The sequence below is a fragment of the Balaenoptera borealis genome (genome assembly GCF_965194805.1).
Source record: "Balaenoptera borealis genome assembly, chromosome: 19".
Taxonomy (NCBI): domain Eukaryota; kingdom Metazoa; phylum Chordata; class Mammalia; order Artiodactyla; family Balaenopteridae; genus Balaenoptera; species Balaenoptera borealis.
Window position 1 is genome coordinate 9,633,942 of NC_138878.1, and position 15,305 is coordinate 9,649,246.

Here is a 15,305-nt window from a genome sequence, read left to right on the forward strand (position 1 = left end):
TCTGCGTTGGAAGAGCTTTGATGCCAACAAAGGGGGCGTGTGTGTTTGCATGTGTAGCACACAAGCACACATCTACATTCACAGGAACATTTAGGTGTGTTTACAGATTGCCCTAACACATGAGGTGATAGGATGAGTGTCAAGAATATGCCTTCATCAGTCTTTATGGAAATCGCCAGAATGTAAAACTTGGCTCAGAGGTGGCAAGTAAGTTTGGTCTAACATGGCAATTGATGAGCAGTGGTAGTGGCTACCCAAGGGCTATGTCGAGTAAAGAAAGCAAAGAGAAAGAAAAATCCTTGATTGATTAGTTATGTCTGCCATGGGTATAAGAAGGGTTGGGACATAAGGGTAGTAAGCTACGTGTTTGCATTTTTGTAATGGACGGTATACACTGCATACACTGTGACCACGATCATCTTCATTGTCCCTCCTTATATTACTGCCTGTGACTAATAGCCTTTTGATTGCTAGTATTGAAGATCTCTAATTTTCTTTTTAGGCCTCAGTATGGTGGCAAGTTCTGTCACGGCCCCAGCCGTGTATATCAACTGTGCAATATTAACCCTTGTAATGAAAATAGCTTGGATTTTCGAGCCCAGCAGTGTGCAGAATATAACAGCAAACCTTTCCGTGGATGGTTCTACCAGTGGAAACCCTATACGAAAGTGGCAGGTAATTTGGTCTCTACGAACCTCAAACAAATATGTCTCTATGTGAACAGTAACGTGAATGAACGACACAGAAGAAATTGCTGCCTGTGTAAAAAAGTTTCCATGTTTACCTTTCATTCCCCAGACCCGTCCTGGCCCAGTTTTTCATTCACTTCTTTAGGTTTTGTTTATTTTTCCACACTTTTTTTTTTTCACAAGACACCCCTTTCCTCCCACATGTATAAGTCGAAGAGTTCATGTGTTTGGAATGTACTTATGTTTCTAAACTTACCTTTGACATTTCAGCAATTAAGTCTCCCAGGGATGTTAATTGAAATTGGTATGAATTGTCCAGACGAAAAACTCATGAAACCATATATGCCCCATAGAGACACCATACTTGGTAACTGAGGTGGTAGATGATTACAGGCATGGAAAGGCCTATTTGCAGAGTGTACACACACACACACACACACACACACACACACACACGCATCATGAATAAAAAATGTCTCTGTATTAAGTTCTTGGTACTTATTATACCTTAAAGTAATGGCTTGTATTTGACCTTTTATGTTGATTTGATTTGATTTTGGTTCAGTATCACAATTTATTTTAGTTACCCTATGTACAAAGTACAAGTACCAAATTTAATGTACTTTGTGTTACCTGTGCAGAATAAGCTGTCACCATTCTGGTTGTTTCCTTTCCATTTATTCCATTCACTTGCTTTATCAAAACTCATCCACTCTTCCTTTGGAAAAGGGATAAACGTGAATCCCAATTGTACATATGTAGAATGGGAAGAGACCAAATTTAACGATAATTCATGGGAAATAAGATGGAGGGCTGCTTCTGTGCGAAAGCTCAGAATGAACCTATATAATCAGTGACTAAAAAGAAGCTAACATAATCAGAGACATCGTTATAACAAGTAACATCTCCAAATCAAAGGGGATGGTACTACAGCTTTGCTCAACACCAGCCCAGCCGTTGCAGGTGTGTGAATCTAGTTCTGGGTCCAAAAGCTGCTTGTCTAAAAGCACAAATTGGGACCGACATGAAAATTCTGAAATCTGTGTCTTAGGAGAAAGCAGTGAGGGACTGACAGATGTTGACTGTAGGAGAGAAACTAGTTACCTTCAAAAATTCAAAGAGAGATTGAACAGAGGGAGATTTCAATTTATTGGAAATTGCTTCTGAAAACAGAATTAATTCATGTGCACAGAAATTCCTATGATTCCTATGGCCGTGTCCTCAGAGAGACCTTCCTTCCTGTCATTTTCTGAATCGTGTGCCCTGCTTTATTCTTCATTGCTCTTGGTGCGAGAACTGATATTGTATTGGCATTTATTCATTATCTTTCTCCCCACAAGAATTATTAGGTTCCCCAGGGTTGAAGCCTTTGTCCGTTTTGAGTATGCTTGTATCTTCCTCATCTAAGACCAGCACTTGGAACATACTTATAACTTTTGGAACAAATGAATACATAAATATCAACTGTCCTTAATGGAAGCGTGTCCCATCCTGAGCAGTGAGTGCTCTATCACTAGAGACATTCTATCAGGAACTAAGAAATTATGTAGGAAGGGTACCATGCAGCAGGTTCCCATGGACATTTAATAGCCAAATAGCCACAGTTGCTCTCAGTTCTGACACTTGAAGACTTATTTTCTCTTGGCTGTATTCGCCCCTAATTCCATGTTTCTCATCTATGGTTCTTTCTCCAAGACTCTCTTGTCCTTCCTTTGCTTTGTCTTCTTGGATAATCCGTGGTCTTTCCCACATCTTCCTTTAAATATAGTGTGCACAGAATCTGTTGTTATCATTCTTTAGATAAGTTGTGGGTTGAATACATAAAGAGAAAGTGAAGCAGATAAACTTTGTGACTTATAAAATGGTTTTTGATTTCAAATTTCTTTCACTAATATTATTGCAGTTTTTACCAGGTAGGAAGCCTGGCATTTCATTCATTCACTTAACAGATGTTGACTGAGTACTTACTGCCTGGGAGACACTCTGCTAGATACAGAGGCGAGTACATTGAATAAAACAGAGACCCCAGGGACTTCCCTGGCGGTCCAGTGGTTAAGACTCCGCGCTTCCACTGCAGGGGGCATGGGTTCTATCCCTGGTCAGGGAACTAAGATCCCACATGCCGCTTGGCCAAAAAATAAAAAACAGACACCCCAGCCTTAGGGTCGCACATCCTAGAGTGGGAGACAGAAAAGTTAAAGCCTTCTCATCCTTCCCTCTTCTCCTTTTGATACTTATTTAAAATGGAAAAGACTGACCATGATTTGAAGGTCTGTGCCATTCATGCAGTTTGGGAAAAATCAGGGGAAGAATTTATTCATAAACGTAGACAGTCTTTGTCTTCCAGTGATGAGTTTTCTTCTTCTTGTTTCTTTTTTTTAATTGAAGTATAGTTGATTTACAATGTTGTGTTAGTTTCAGGTGTACAGGAGAGTGATTCAGTTGTGTGTGTGTGTGTATATATATATATATGTATGTATATATTCTTTTTCAGATTCTTTTCCATTACAGGTTATTACAAGATATTGAGTATACTTCCCTGTGCTATGGAGTAGGACCTTGCTATTTATCTGTTTATATATAGTAGTGTGTATCTGTTAATCCCAAACTCCTAATTTATCCCCCGCCCCAGCTTCTGTGTTTCTTTCTAATAGACTAGTTCCTAAACTTTCCCAGGAACCTGTACTGGAAAAACTGAACTTTCCAGAACTTGTTAATTCCTGGGAATGAGGGAGAAAAAAGAGGGTAACATGTCTTCCAGCTCCTTAATCTCATATGCACGGGGTAGGAGGCGTGAGATAAAACTTCTATTAGAAAGAATTCCTAGGTGAGAAAAAAAAATAGAATCCATCCACATGGCTGCATATTTGGACCATAATAATTTCACTGCCTTCATATTTTTGACTTTGTCTTTTATTGAGAGGTTTTATGAAGCACAACCGTTTGCAAACTGTTTACACGTTTGTTGTAAAACTGTTATCAGGGATATCACACAGTCGCACATCAGGTCTCATGGGAGAAACGTCATCTGGAATTCCTGGCCAAAAAAGAACTGTTTCTATTGGAGAAATAGGCACAATAACTGCTTTCTGGTAACAAGTGCTCTATAGAAATAATACTTCTTTGTTTTTGCCTGTGATACCAGAAACTTCTCAGGGACTTAATGATCAATAAAAATTACATTTTTTTAGCCTTAATGTTTAGTTTGTTTGCTTCCTCCTCCTTTTCATGATATGATTCTTTTCTATATGTTTTCTAAACATTATTGACCATATGCCTTTTTTCCAGAGTGCCTAGAATTTTCCCTCTTAACAGACTGAATAAATATGTAAAATAATCTGTGTCCTAAATCACAGTCAGCAGACTATGACTTGTGGGCCAAATCTGGCCCGTTTTTTAAAAATAACGTTTTATTGGGACACGGCAATAGTCCTTCATTTACATATTGTTAATGGCTGACCTCAGGGCCTATAAAGCCTTAAATATCTACCATCCAAGGAGGGTAGTGACACAACCCACCAATCACGTGTATTATGGCTCTTACTCAGGATTAGAAAAATAAAATTCTCATGTATCAATGTTAAAGCAGACTTTATATGGATTACTAAAAGGAATTCATATTTTTAAAAGCCACACACATCTGCCCTCGGGCACGCCCGTGCACACACACCGCCCCCTGCCCCTCCAGAAAACTGTGTGTAACATTTTCCATCTTGATCATAATAGCTTTCTAATTAAATTTAACTCATCTTTTTGCTACTCGTGTCATTTTCCTATGATTTCTTCTTGACCATGACCTCTTTTGATCTCTTTGCTTCTAGAGGAAGATCGGTGTAAGCTGTACTGCAAGGCTGAGAACTTTGAATTCTTTTTTGCCATGTCCAGCAAGGTGAAAGACGGAACTCCTTGCTCCCCACACAAAAATGATGTTTGCATTGATGGGATTTGTGAAGTAAGAGAACATTTCTGCTTTGGGGTATACGGTCATGCTTGTGTTGCCTCCTATCAAATGCATAGCGTGAGAAGTGTTCCAAGAGATTCTTGTGTCTGGATAAAAGCAGGTGGTGTAGGGGAAGAGGGTACCATTTTCAAGTTGGATGTGAGTTTTATCTCCAAATTCCCTCTTAGTTTCTGCGTGACCCCCGTCCAGTGTTTTGAATTTCCTTTTCACTCTTTCCGCATATGGAGATGATGATATATCCTACTTTACACAGTAGTTGTAAAAATTCAATTAGAATGTAAATAATAGTAGTAGTAGACTTTTCTTTTGTGTTCACTAAGTATTTTCACTGTGTGATTAGAACCTCATAAGTGTGTTTGGAAATAGCACTTCTGTTTATTTCAGATTAGTTTTTCTTTTTCTTCTTGTATCCACTTTCTCTTTTGTCTTAATTTGATTGTGAGCTCTGTGATCTTTTAAGGGTTGTGTGTGTTCGTGGTGGGGAAGGGGGTGGTGTCCCAGCATTTTTATGTTTCACTGGTAGAGCTGGCTTGAATAAATTCCCCTCCCATTAGTAGCAATGGTGACGTTTCATTCCAGTTTTACAGATGTCTGTAAGTTATGTAACTTACCTAATCTTACATCCAGTAATGACAGAGGAAGGATTTGAATGCCTAGTCAAACTTGAGACTCAGCTTTTAACCATAAAGCTGCCCTACCTTCCTAATGTTCAGTAAATATGGAGAACCATGTACCTCTTGGTTATTCTAAGCTACTGGCTTCTCTAATCTTTGATTTTTCTCCCTTTTTTTTTTTTTTTGGTTACAGCCAGTGGGATGCGATCATGAACTTGGCTCTAAAGCAGTTTCAGATGCCTGTGGTGTTTGCAAAGGTGACAATTCAACTTGCAAGTTTTATAAAGGCCTGTACCTCAACCAGCACAAAGCGAACGGTAAGTGATGCGGCAAATTCAGTGCTGTCATTGGTGGGACACACCCTTTGCTGCTGAACAAACTTAAGTCATGCTAAGTACGCTTGAGCCTTTTACTAACTCACCTGACACACAGTAGATGATGGCTTTTGGTGCTTATGCAAGAGCAAGGGAGGATTGGTGGGTTTTTCATGTGAGTAGTTTCATCAATACATACATCCCAGAGGGGTGTTCAACAAACGCCTTTCTGCTTAGCAATTTCAATATTCTGACCAGGCCGCCGTATGCCCCATGTGCATTTGTTAAACAAAGACTGTATTATGGAACTTAGATGGTCCACACTTACAATGTTAGATGAATATTCGAAGCAATTCTCTCACTATCTTGAGTAGAATTGAACTTTGAGCCCTGTCTTCTGCACATCACTGTTGAGAATAGGTGGCTCCAAGTTTTTTCCAGGTAGATTAAAAATAAAAAGCATCCTTGAGTTGCATGGCCTTTGTGGTTCTGGGAAAGGGAAGAGTGTTTTCTGTCCACACACATGTGCTTGGGAAAAGTTCATCCATTTTCTCTCTCTGGTGTTCCTACCACTTGGAAAATGAAATAACTGAGTGTTTTCACTTCATGAGAGTAGAAATGAATGTCAGCTGATGATCAAACACCCCACTCTGTAAAAATGGCCACTACCTGTCTCTGAGCCCATCTCCAATGCACGATGTGGATGTCAGAAATATTCTGTTCTTTTCCACTTAGAATATTATCCGGTTGTCACCATCCCACCGGGCGCCCGCAGCATCGAGGTCCAGGAGCTTCAGATATCCTCCAGTTACCTCGCCGTCCGAAGCCTCAGTCACAGGTATTACCTCACAGGGGGCTGGAGCATCGACTGGCCAGGGGAGTTCGCCTTCGCAGGGACTGTGTTTGAGTACCAGCGCACCTTCAACCACCCCGAACGCCTGTCCGCTCTGGGACCCACCAATGAGACCCTGGTCTTTGAAGTAAGCCCCTTCTCTTTATTCAGTTCTCAGTGCCTCTTGTGGAATTTATAGTGATGACCCCGATTTGAGCTAGCTTAAAAAAAATCCTAGTTCAAACCTGTTTCCTAATAGGCTAAATCTCAAAATGCAAAGGGGAAAAGACAGCAACTCCATTTGGGGGAAGAGGGCAGGGATCCAGTGGGTCCCGGAGAGAATATGTTGATTTTCACATGCAGATGCCAACCTTTCACGGGTACACTTGGCTGTTCTGAATGCTGAGGAATATACAAGGAATCGTCTTTACATGATTCCAGTGTGTCTGTGTCTGCTGCTGGGCTCATCCGTTGTGGCTGTTCGTCACATAGATCCACTGGCCTAGGAGGCAGAGTGATGTAACAGAGAGCACACTTGCTTGATGTCAAGAAAGTTTTAGTCATAGCAAACCACCTTACTTTTGTAAGCTATCATTTCTTTAGAGGTGAGAAAAGAAGAAAAATAATAAGTGGGTAATGATGAGGATAATAAAAACAGCCACCGTATCTGCAAATGACTCTGTAACGCAATTATCATGGGTACATTTTCTTTGGTCCTCGTCACGTCTCTGGGTTTGCTTTTTCTGGTTTGTAAACTGGGGCTGATCGTGCGCTTTCAGAGGCACGTGATTTGCTTGAGGTTGTGTAGAAGTCGTGGCCACCGTGTCCTGAGGACTCGTGTAACCAGGCGCTCCTGTTAGTCACGTGGAGTTTCAATTTCTCACTTGCAAAATTGGGATAGAAAACCTACCTCACTGACTTGCCAGAAAAATAAGCAATGAAATGTGAAGAAATGTTAAAAGATTTGCCTAACTCACATAGCTAGGAAAAAAGCAGAGTTGAATTGGAGTCCAAATCTTTTCCATCTACGAGTATGGTATCTGCCCTCAGTCCAGTCATACTGCTGTGCTCTTCTGGAATCAAGGAAACATAAGCTTAATTCAACTATTATTATTATTTAAGGTACTAGTCTTCAACATTTACTAAGGAAGATGAATAAAAAAAGATAGTTTAAAAGTATGACTACATATAACTATTTTCCCCCTTGAAGGGACCTATTTTATTTTATATTAATTTTTGCTATGAAATACATTTTTTTTTTGGCTGTGTTGGGTCTTCGTTGCTGCATGCGGGCTTTCTCTATTTGCAGCAAGCAGGGGCTACTCTTCGTTGTAGTGTGCGGGCTTCTTATTGCGGTGGCTTCTCTTGTTGTGGAGCATGGGCTCTAGGTGTACAGGCTTCAGTAGCTGCAGCACGTGGGCTCAGTAGTTGTGGTATGCAGGCCCTAGAGCGCACGGGCTTCGGTAGTTGTGGTGCGTGGGCTGTAGGGTGCACGGGCTTCAGTAGTTGTGGTGCATGGGCTCAGTAGTTGTGGCTTGTGGGCTCTAGAGCTCAGGCTCAGTAGTTGTGGCACATGGGCTTAGTTGCTCCACGACATGTGGGATCTTCCCGGACCAGGGCTCGAACCCGTGTCCCCTGCATTGGCAGGCGGATTCTTAACCACTGTGTTTTTTTTTTAATTTTTATTTTATATTAGAGTATATTTGATTAACAGTGTTGTGTTAGTTTCAGGTGTACAGCAAAATGATTCGGTTGTACATATACATGTATCTATTCTTTTTCAAATTATTTTCCCATTTAGGTTAATACAGAGTATTGAGCAGAGTTCCCTGTGCTATACAGTAGGTCTTTGTTGGTTATCTATTTTAAATATAACAGTGTGTACATGTCAATCCCAAACTACCAATCTATCTCTTCCCCCCACCCTTCCCCCTGGCAACCATAAGTTCATTCTCTAAGACTATGAGTCTATTTCTGTTTTGTAAATAAGTTCATTTGCATCTTTTTTTTTAGATTCTCCATATAAGCAGTATCATATGATATTTGTTTTTGTCTGTCTTACTTTTGACTTACTTCACTTAGTATGATAATCTCTAGGTCCATCCGTGTTGCTGCAAATGGCATTATTTCATTCTTTTTAATGGCTGAGTAATATTCCATTGTATATAGACTAAACATAACTTTGGATTCTAAGTCCGATGTTGTACCCATTGTATGGTTAAGAGTACAGACTTGTAATTAACTATGTAACTTGGACAAGTATCTTCACCTCTGTGTCACTTAATGTCCACATTTGTAAAAATGGGCAAACAATACCAGGTAACTGTCAGTGCTAGCATAAGAAGAATTTAAGATAACTTCAGTGCTTACAGAGTGCTTGGCACATAACGTTTCTAACTGTTACCATACTTCTGCCTTCTGAGCATATAACAGATATATTTTTTAAAAAACCTAAACCTCAGACCATGATGAGCAAACTGGCAACCACAGGCCAAATCCAGCTCCCACATCTTCATAATTTAAAAAAAATGGATCAGAGGTTTAATATCAGGTGATTTCTTATAAAAATATAGATTTTGACATCTTTTACGAAAAAGGAGCTTCTGGTCCCAGTAGATATTTGAGTTTGCAACCCTGGCCCTAGGTCTTGACCGTGAGTTAATTTCCCATTATCTTGTGAACTTGAGATACTAGGTCCTGTCATCTCTGTCAGTGTGATAGAAGGTCCCGCAAAGATTTCACAATTGAGAGCAGCTGTCTTTAGGAAATATTCTTCCAACCCTCTCAGGTCTTTTTTTTATATTGGAGTATAGTTGATTTACAATGTTAGTTTCAGGTGTACAGCAAAGTGATTCAATTATACATATACCTGTATCTATTCTTTTTCAGATTGTTTACCCATATAGGTTATTACAGAGTACTGAGTAGAGTTCCTTGTGCTATACAGTAGGCCTTTGTTGGTTATCTACTTTATATATAGTAGTGTGTGTGTGTAAATCCCAAGCTCCTAATTTTTGTGTGTGCATGTTTACATTTTTTTTTTTAACATCTTTATTGGAGTATAGTTGCTTTACAATGGTGTGTTAGTTTCTGCTTTATAACAGTGAATCAGCTATACATATATATATATACCCATATCTCCTTCCTCTTGCGTCTCCCTCCCACCCTCCCTATCCCACCCCTCAAGGTGGACACAAAGCACCGCCAAGCTTCTAATTTATCCCTCCCTGCCACATTTCCCCTTTGGTAACCATAAGTTTGTTTTCTAAATCTGCATGATTGTTTTATAAATAAGTTCATTTGTATAATTTTTTAAAAATTAGATTCCCTATATGAGTGATATCATATAATATTTGTCTTTCTCTGTCTGACTTACTTCACTTAGTATGGTAATCTCTAGGTCCATCCATGTTGCTGCAAATAGCATTATTTCATTCGTTTTTATGGCTGAATAGTATTCCATTGTATATACGTACCACATCTTCTTTATCCATTCCTCTATTGATGGACATTTAGGTTGCTTCCATGTCTTGGCTGTTGTAAATAATGCTGCAATGAATATTGGGGGTCCATGTATCTTTTCGAACCATGGTTTTCTCTGGATAAATGCCCAGGAGTGGGAATGCTGGATCATATGGTAGTTCTATTTTTAGTTTTTTAAGGAACCTCCATATCGTTCACCATAGTGGCTGCACCAATTTACATTCCCACCAACAGTGTAGGAGGGTTCCCTGTTCTCCACATCCTCTCCAGCATTTATTGTTTGTAGACTTTTTTTTTTTTTTTTTTTTTAAAGCTGCGTTCTATAGCTACTTTATTTATTTATTTTTGGCTGTGTTGGGTCTTCGGTTCGTGCGAGGGCTTTCTCCAGTTGCGGCAAGCGGGGGCCACTCTTCATCGTGGTGCGGGGACCGCTCTTCATCGCGGTGCGCGGGCCTTTCACTATCGCGGCCCCTCCCGTTGCAGGGCACAGGCTCCAGACGCGCAGGCTCAGTAGTTGTGGCTCACGGGCCCAGCCACTCCGTGGCATGTGGGATCTTCCCAGACCAGGGCTCGAACCCGTGTCCCCTGCATTAGCAGGCAGATTCTCAACCACTGCGCCACCAGGGAAGCCCTGTTTGTAGACTTTTTGATGATGGCCATTCTGACAAGTGCGAGCTGATACCTCATTGTAGTTTTGATTTGTATTTCTCCCATAATTCATGATGTTGAGCATCTTTTCAGCCATCTGTATGTCTTCTTTGGAGAAATGTCTATTTAGATCATCTGCCCATTTTTTGATTGGGTTGTTTCTTTTATTTCAGAAGATGAGATTAGGAACCCCAAATCAAATTGGACTATTGTTAGGGTAGTTTGGAGCTCAACAGTGAATCAAGGCCCTAAAATCACCCTGTAATTACACCTAAGGCATAGGAATTGAACTTTCTGGTTAAAGATTTTGAGACTTTTTATTCAGTCCTAATTTTTTAGATGGATATGTTTATTTCTTTTCTATCAAGCATTTGAGCAGCAAACATCTTTTCCATTTCTTTAGAAAAGGTATATTTTCTTTAGAGAGGTATATTTAGCTTGCAAGGGATTAGTTTTAGAGCAACATGGTTTCATTAGTTTTGCCACGAGGCCTTTGATCCATCTCTAAGCAGATGTACACAAACCAAGTTCTGTGGCTAGAAAATTACCAAATTGGAAGGTGGGTGTCTCTCAGGGCTTCTGCCCTGGGCAACCAGAACTGAGCCCAAATGATTCCTCATGAGAAATATGCATTTTACTACTTGATGACAAGCAGCCATTTTTTGTTGTTGCTGTTTCTCTGTCCAATTTTCTTCATAATCACAAAGCCATTCCAGTAGGCTTTCACAGTTCTGTGTGTAATTTAAGGTTTGCTGTTAAACATACGTTATCTGCAGGAAAACCACAACAAAGAATGAGACAAGAAGTGATGGAAAGTGCAAAGCAGAATCACAGAGTTCCTTCTGACTTTCATGTTTAGAACCTGAATGTCCCCTGTCATTGTCTGTGTTGATCAAATTGACCAGATAATGGCCACATTGTCACCGAACGCTATGCCAGCCTGAAGCTGAGAATTTTTATCTGGGCTTTGCTTAATTGAAGTGTAACTCCTTATCTCACTCATCTCCATTATTTAGTGCTGATTAAAACTAAATCTTTGGACTGTTCACCAGGTCCAAACATTTTCCTGATGATTAGGAGCTATTTTTGAGAAATGGAAGGGTGGCCTCAATTGGTGATGGAGTTCTGCAAAATCGGTCAGGTTCGTCATCGATTTTCTTGCAAATACAGGGAATTCCCAGGCGGTCCAGTGATTAGGACTCCTCTTTCTCTCTGCCGAGGGCCTGGGTTCAATCCCTGGTTGGGGAACTAAGATCCCACAAGCCGTGGGGCACGGCCAGAAAACAAACTAAGAAACAAACAAAAACAGCTGGATTGTCCTTACAAATACAGACAGCTCCTTGGGGGAAAAAAACAAACACACAAACAATCAAAATGTAAGGATAAATTATTGGATAGATCTAGTAAAATTATAAAAACATAAAGTCTTCCCCAGGTTCAACTGGATATGTACGGTTTTATAAAATAATTTTCACTACTATATAAATAGGGTAAAAACTATAATAAGATCTCTATAAATACAAAATTGTAGTTTTACCACAATGCAGTAAGGTCACATTTGCTTAGCTATTGTTTTTACAAAGTCTTACTTTATGTATACATTCTACTTACAGATTCCATGAAAGCTTCAGTTTATGTCCTAAGAATGTGACTTGTCTGAAAATATTCCAGAGAGAAACATGTATGATTAATTGGTCATGCCTTGCTTGTATTTTTAAAAGGAGTTATGGTTTCATTCAAAACTTGCAACTATTTTAGGAGATTTTTAAAAATCCAATCCAGTAACCTAGTATTATGTCTATTTTATCTTTTCAAAGAATTTGGGCTAATGACTTTAATATTTAAATTGTACTTTATTGCTCTCAGGAGAACATCATCAAATTTCAGGTCGGTGTTTATCGCATGCTCATGCCTCTCCAAAATCGAGAGAACACAGTGACTTTAAAAACTGAAAATCACAATAAGCGATAAATTACATTTTCTAAAACTAGGCTATATATCAACATCCAAGTAATCCATGGCCTTCTTCTTTAAAGGAAGTTAAATAAAGTTCATATGCCTTTCCGTGCAACTATGAATTGAACCAAAATGAATACTTTTGGAGCCAAAAATATGTTCAGTCCAATACGAAATGTTGAATGTGTTTCACAATCCTGTGGGATGATGAAAGTGGGAACCTACCAAAATTGAAAGTGCTGTTCTATCCACAGAAAGTATAAGTCTGTGAAAGAAAGCACTTTCTCTCCTGGCCGCTTAAAATGACTGCACGTTCACTGAGCTCGTATTATAGTGTAAAATTCAGCAGAAGGGTGTGTTTGCCAGAACACATGAGGATGGCAGTGTAAGGAGAACGTCCCTTTTTATATCTCATTCATTTATTTTCATCAGATCCTCCCAATATCTTAGCTAAGTCTTATCGTCAACTACTTTCTCATGTGTTGATTTAGGTAGCTACCTTCAAAGCAGTATTCCTCTGTTTATTTCCTCTTGACGTCTGATAAAAGAAAACTAAACTTTTGTTGAGTGCCCATTTGTGCCCAACCCTATATAGACATTGGAGATACACCAATGGTTAAGACATAAATCTTGTCACCAAATCATTATAGTCTCAGGTCTTTAAGAAATGTGAAGAGCGAGTTTTGGTATGTTGATCCCATTCTTTTTGGAAGCAACGTGGGTCTGAACAGGGAACATCTCTATAAATAGTTGGTGATACAGGTCACTCAGATACTACTCTGTCACTTTGCATGAGTCACTTAAGCTATCTGAGGCCCAATCTTCTCATTTGGGAAATGATTTCCCCAGACTAAACTAATGTCTTCTACTCTGTCCTGTAACACTGTCTTGAAGCACTTCTAAGCACCTGAAACCCTATATTGCCGAAAGATGACTTAACTCCTCTTCGTAGATTCCACAATTGGCATAGTATCTGGAACATCGTGGTCACTCAAAAACAAAAATTTACTGAATGAATGACATCCGATGATAAAATTCATTCATTCATTTAAAGAGTAGAAGGACTTCCCTGGTGGCACAGTGGATAAGACTCCGCGTTCACAATGTAGGGAGCCCAGGTTCGATCCCTGGTCAGGGAACTAGATCCCACATGCATGCCGCAACTAAGAGTTCACATGCCACAACTAAGGAGCCCACGAGCCGCAACTAAGGAGCCTGCCTGCCGCAACTAAGGAGCCCACCTCCTGCAACTAAGGAACCCACCTCCTGCAACTAAGACCTGGTGCAACCAAATAAATAAATAAATATTAAAAATAAAAAAAAATAAATAGTAGAATCTTCTTTCCAAGTTGAAAAATCATACATGGAGACAATAAATCAAGTGAAAGGAGACTTTCTCTGACCAAAGTCAAGAGTGACAGGGCCCAGAGGCCAGCCTCTCCTCCCCATTTCTGCCCTTCTGTCCCAAACCACAGTCGTAATCTGAAGTTCTCTGAAAGGCTTAGACTTCTGCGGTACACATTTTAAAAACCACTGGATTTCATCATCTCTTAGGACTAGTCCTAGAATTGTACAGTTGAAAGTTAAGTACAGTGAAGGGCATTTAAATATTGAAATTTGATCTCCTCAATTGCATTTGAGGAATCGATCTGCTTTCTAAAAGGCTTGCCTTTCCCAGAGTGAATAATTTACACATAAGAACTTGCTGACCAGTTAGTTCACAGTTGACTTACCTTAATCTGGGAGAACAGCAACTTGCCCTCCCAGGGTGGTGGGTTTAACAGATCTTTTCACTTATTTCTGGGTGTTTTCTAGTGCAAGGCAGGGGTAATGCAGTCCTGGGACAGATTGACTGCTGTCAGTTAACCTCAAGAAATAAGTGCATGGCCTGACACAAAAGTGTCTTCTGCTTCTGGTTATTTTTAATGTCAAAACTTTACAGAATGTCTTCATAGGGAAGCTCAGTTTAAATGGAAAATAGATTTTCACTTTTATCACCAAGTCCTGTGCCTGCCCAATTTTCAAATACTGTCTCTGTTACAAACCTTCATTCTTCTCGGAACCCGGATTCTACATGGTCCAACATTAGCAACAGGTGGATGTCAATTTAGACTGAGCTGGCCCCTTAATTTCCTCAGTGGCCAAGAGGAAATTCCTAAGGGTAATCAAGGATTTATATGATTGTCTGAGGTCTTAAATTTTTAGGCATTATTTAAGTCCATCAATCAAGTTTTTATTTTGAAGTACAGACATCCATATACATGTAAATGACTTGGAGAAATGGAGCTAATGTTCATGACTCTGTATCATATTTCTGCATTGCCCAGGGGAAAATGACACACACGTGCACACCCCAGCACAGAAAGAAATCAATATTGATTTGGCAACCATATACTTTCTGAGATCACTACAGACACAGTTATTATAAACTAGATAATTTCCACATCTTTCTTTATTTCAGCTTATCCCCTACAACATGAGTCTGGCATAGAGTCTAAGGAATTTCTCATTGAACTAGTGCACTCATTAATCATCTGAAAGATTTAAAAGTCAGCTTATATTTCAATACTCTTCAGGATACTATGCATAGACCTACCATATTTATTTTACTGGGTTTGGGAACACAAGAAAAACTAAATCTTCTGCACATCACATAGCTAAATTGTGTGTGTGTGTGTGTGTGTGTGTGTGTGTGTCTTGTACAAGGAATTAAATTTTGAAGTGGTAGAAATGTGAAAACTGAAGTTCAGAGTTGAAATTTACACATGCCTTCGTGGAAAAATAATCATTTAATCTGAAGTAGACGTC

At 39.6% G+C, this 15,305-nt stretch overlaps 1 protein-coding gene across 3 annotated transcripts in view; it reads left to right on the forward strand.

Annotated features, from left to right (window-relative positions):
- Positions 1-15,305, forward strand: part of ADAMTS18 (ADAM metallopeptidase with thrombospondin type 1 motif 18) — a 150,819-nt gene that overhangs the window by 99,712 nt on the left and 35,802 nt on the right. For all 3 annotated transcript variants that reach the window (XM_082366319.1, XM_082366320.1, XM_082366321.1), the window contains 4 exons: positions 503-675; positions 4,511-4,641; positions 5,458-5,581; positions 6,314-6,558. In XM_082366319.1, coding sequence (XP_082222445.1) covers positions 503-675; positions 4,511-4,641; positions 5,458-5,581; positions 6,314-6,558 — 673 coding nt within the window. The remainder of the gene's footprint in view (positions 1-502; positions 676-4,510; positions 4,642-5,457; positions 5,582-6,313; positions 6,559-15,305) is intronic.